Raw genomic sequence first — 4,274 nt, 5'->3', positions numbered from 1 at the left:
CTTTCAAAATGAGATAATAAACATAGTTTTGTATAAATTTTAAAATATCTGCAACTTAATGACTATGAATAATCGAGAGTATTTTGTGATTATCTTACATTTATAAAATTAAAAAATTATAAATAGAATTATAAATAGAAGATCAATAATATTCTAGAAAACATGGCAACACAAGAAAAATGTATCTAGTAATCCAATTCTGATGAACAAACACTAACAAATATAAATTGTTTTTCTTCATAGACAAATTTTTTAATTGAACTATAAGTATTATTAAACGAACACAATATATTTTTACATAGCATTAAATAAATTCCTAGTTTACGTATCAAATTTATGTCCATAAGGATTTACTATATGTTACAATTTAACATAGTAAAAATATACATAACATTTATTCACAAGCTTATGAGTATATTGCTAACAAGTATTTGTACAAATTTTATATATATTTGTATTTTATAAAAGAAAAATTCTTATATTACCATTTTTTTTAAGATACTAAGATGATACTAAAATATTAAACAAAAAAATGATAGCAGAATAAACAAGATTCAGCTGTTGCTAAATTGTAAATAAACGTGGGACAAAAAGAAAATAGAAAAAGAAAATAGAAAATGAAAGAAAACATCGTATGTGTAATGTAAAATGATAAAAATAAATAAGTACATAATTAGGATATGGATAGCAAGCTCTCTCAATATTTATCATAACTGAATCATTGAGAATTGTCGAGAAATCGAATATTTTCTATAATATTTTTTGTAATATATCCTACCTCATTATTGCAATTACATGATTACTCTCTGATAAAATTTAATTCAATTATAAAATGTAATAATTATATATGTTAAATACAATGTTTCAATACAAAATTCGAGTATATATTTAGTTAAAAGCTTTAGATTCATAATTTTTAAATAAGGACATTTTATGGCATCATTATAATTATTAATCAAAAAGTTCATTTTTTTTTAAAGATGAGTAGCTTTGGTAATAGAAAATTAAAGTAAACTATAAATCTTATAGAAATAAATAAATATTAAATTATTATACTTAATGCCGATTTAGTTATTTCAAAATATTAATTTGTATGATAACATAAGCCTTATCTACTACAAATTTAAAATGAGGTATTTACATAATTATATATTCACTTTGATACAAAAAACAACTTGCAATTATTTCTAAAATTCTTACTAAATAAACATATTCATGACTCGTTACGCACAAAATCAAAGAATATGTATATATCTTTAACAACAATTTATACATCTTTAATTAGATTCTGATGGAACTGCTGGCAGAACATGCACTTGTTGTGCTTTACTGGCATTATATACTTGTCCCGGACTAAATGGTTCTAATCGAGGACCAGATCCTAAATCATTTTTATTACGGACGATATCTTAAAATGGAAACAAATAAAACAATTACAGAAATTTATACAACTTAGAAGTAAACGTAATATTTTTTTCTTTCAAATTATAATTGATAATTTTCGATGAAATTAGATAAGTTTGTTCACAAATTAAATAATGTACGTAATATTTAGGCATAATATGCAAAATATTTAACTTACCATTTTTCGATTCTGTTGCAGGTATATACCGAGATAGTCTAACAACAGGGAGAGGCAAATAACCACTTGTCAGAGGCATTACATCTAATGTAACGCTTTGTTTTTCTACTATTTCTAATGATACAATGCCTGCTGTCCGACCACATACCGCCCACATAGTTTGGTCCGCCAAAACCTCGTACATTAACTGTGGTGGAGGATTTGAACTAAGACTAGGTATGCGCATGACTGTAAGACACAAGTGGCATATACTACCAGCACGACAAAACTCTCCACCACTTGTTTCAACTTTCGAGGATACTGTGAATAAAGTCTGGAAAGCATCGTTACAAAAATAAGTTATATATTCCTAATATATAATAAGAATACAGAGCATAAATTTTTACAAATAGCATAGATACTACATTATTACAGATTACCATTAATCCATTCTTATTTAAAATAAAATATTTTGAAGAAAATATACAATATGTAATTGTATACATTTAACATATCAATTAATAATTAGTAGTTTTTCTTACCACATAATCTGTAATATCAAAGTTGCATCTGTAAATACTACATGCTTTCTCAATTCTTTCTAGATTATGTATATGTAGTGGATCATCATCAACATGTGTATCATTTAATTCTTCAGTATCATTAACTGATATATATTTTACACGAAAATCAGTCTTTATTGGTATCGTGGATTTTTCATCTTTCCCAATTTCAAGTTCCCACATAAAGGAAACATTCATTCCATTACCTATAATTAATTTCTGACCCGCGATAGGATTTAAACTTTTAAAGTTAACGTCTATTGACGAAACTGTCATTAATTCAGGCTCAGTTAATTGTAGAAGCTGACTTGTCAAACCAGTTACGACTATTTGAATGAATTTTCTTTGTTTTGCTGTGTGAAGTTTCATACTCGACATTAATGGTGGACCAAAATGCAAAAGTATACTTTCTTCCAAACCCCATGGACATTGAATATTCAACTGAAAACAATGTCAAGTTATGATATTTATTGCACAAAAGATAATAATATAAATTATAAGTGTTAAATACTTTATGTTCCATAGATGAAGAATCCTTCTTTGGTGGTAGTTCAGCTAAAATCTTTAACTGTATTTTTATGGTTTGAAATGGTTCGCACGTTGGCAGTGGTATCTCTAACTCTTTTACCATTACTTTTTCAACACTTTGTGACTGTACTGTCAGTCCGCGCGATGTACGTAATTTTAATTTCATTTCTTCGGTTATTTTTGTACTTCCGCTCGATATAACCAATTCAATATCTTGAGAAAGACCTGCCAATAAATCTCTGCCACATTTTACGGATATCGTTGGCTGTGTCTTTGCTACTTCGTAGCATAATCTTGGATTTAGTACAGATGATAAAAATTCTAATTTTTCTTCTATCACCAATGATAACTGGCTAACTTTGTACAAACCCGGTTGATTCACTCGTCTTGTTGCGACAAATGTATTTACACCAGGTTTCATAACAAATTCATCACAGAAAAGTGCTTTGCTAAAATCACCCTTTATATTAATTGAAGGTTTTCTATGTTTTGCACTATCTGAACGTCTCACGAGCGGCTTCATGTTTTTACTAATAACGCTAGCAGAACCAAGACTTCTATCTTCCTTGTAATCCAAATAAGAATATACTTGCAAACGTAATAAACTGAGATCAAGTTTCATATCTTCTAATGTACACTTTGATAACCTGAGCAACAAAACAAAGTTGAACAAAAATTTAACATATAGAAAATAGAAAATACTAAAAAAATAAAATAAGCACTATTGTAAATGATATTAAAATAATAATATAAATACATTATCTTTTACAATTTCATTTTAGAATTTTTTCTCTGTAGTATATATTAAACATTATATATGAGATTTTTGTAAATAAAAGTATTTATAATTTCATTCATTAATACTTACAATTGAACTGGAGGGTCAATAGATTTTAATCCTTTTTTCTTATTAGGTATAGATGGCTTTTGTATTTCCTCTACAGAAATAGCAGCGCTAGTGCATCTTACTTCTCGAGGAAATAAACTCTGTACACTGATTTCAACGTTAACTACACAGTCTTGAACTATTTTATCCATTACTTTAGCTTCCATACTGAGTATTGTAAAAGCACATCCGAGTTCCGCGAGTAATGGTTGAGGCGAAGAGATCATTTTCATATATCCTAACATTTCTTCCAAATATGTATTGCGTACAGTTATATGCAAAAGACTTGCGCTAGCTACTGCCGCGCACACTTTAGTATATTTCTCGACGTCGTCCATCCGTTTGTAACATTCGGCTAGCTCCAACTGTGTTTGCACTGCCAAGTGATGCCATCCTTCCTCCATATAAGTTTTTAAAGCATCAGATAAAAATGCTACTGCTTTCTGATTTTCTCCGAGTTCGCTGTAGAATCGTGCCAATTCTTTGCCAATTAATCTGGCTGATCGAATACGGCCGACATGTTTGTATGTGCCCATGGCTAATTCTGCATGTTCCAAATATTGTTTCTTGAATGCTTCTTTGGATGAAAGTGCTTCTTTTAACTTGTCTGTAGGGGTTAATTTTCTTTCTATCTGCGGCTCTGAATCTCCTATACCTGCTATAAGATACACAACTGTATGCAACTGTTCACTAGTCGGTTCACTTCCTGGCATTAGGCCGCACAATTTTCCTAAGC

General features: G+C 29.1%; 1 protein-coding gene across 1 annotated transcript in view; it reads right to left on the bottom strand.

Annotated features, from left to right (window-relative positions):
• Positions 1–1,235: 1,235 nt before the first annotated feature.
• LOC108684182 (trafficking protein particle complex subunit 10) overlaps positions 1,236–4,274 on the bottom strand; it is a 6,336-nt gene continuing 3,297 nt past the window's right edge. The window contains exons 8-12 of the mRNA XM_018188345.1: positions 3,521–4,273; positions 2,636–3,299; positions 2,104–2,565; positions 1,583–1,895; positions 1,236–1,408 (exon numbers count right to left, since the gene is read on the bottom strand). Coding sequence (XP_018043834.1) covers positions 1,278–1,408; positions 1,583–1,895; positions 2,104–2,565; positions 2,636–3,299; positions 3,521–4,273 — 2,323 coding nt within the window. The 3' untranslated portion in view covers positions 1,236–1,277. The remainder of the gene's footprint in view (positions 1,409–1,582; positions 1,896–2,103; positions 2,566–2,635; positions 3,300–3,520; position 4,274) is intronic.

Source organism: Atta colombica, unplaced genomic scaffold (genome assembly GCF_001594045.1).
Source record: "Atta colombica isolate Treedump-2 unplaced genomic scaffold, Acol1.0 scaffold126, whole genome shotgun sequence".
NCBI classification, from domain to species: Eukaryota; Metazoa; Arthropoda; class Insecta; order Hymenoptera; family Formicidae; genus Atta; species Atta colombica.
The sequence above is the reverse complement of the archived record's forward strand: the minus strand, read 5'-3'. Positions and strand labels throughout refer to the sequence as shown.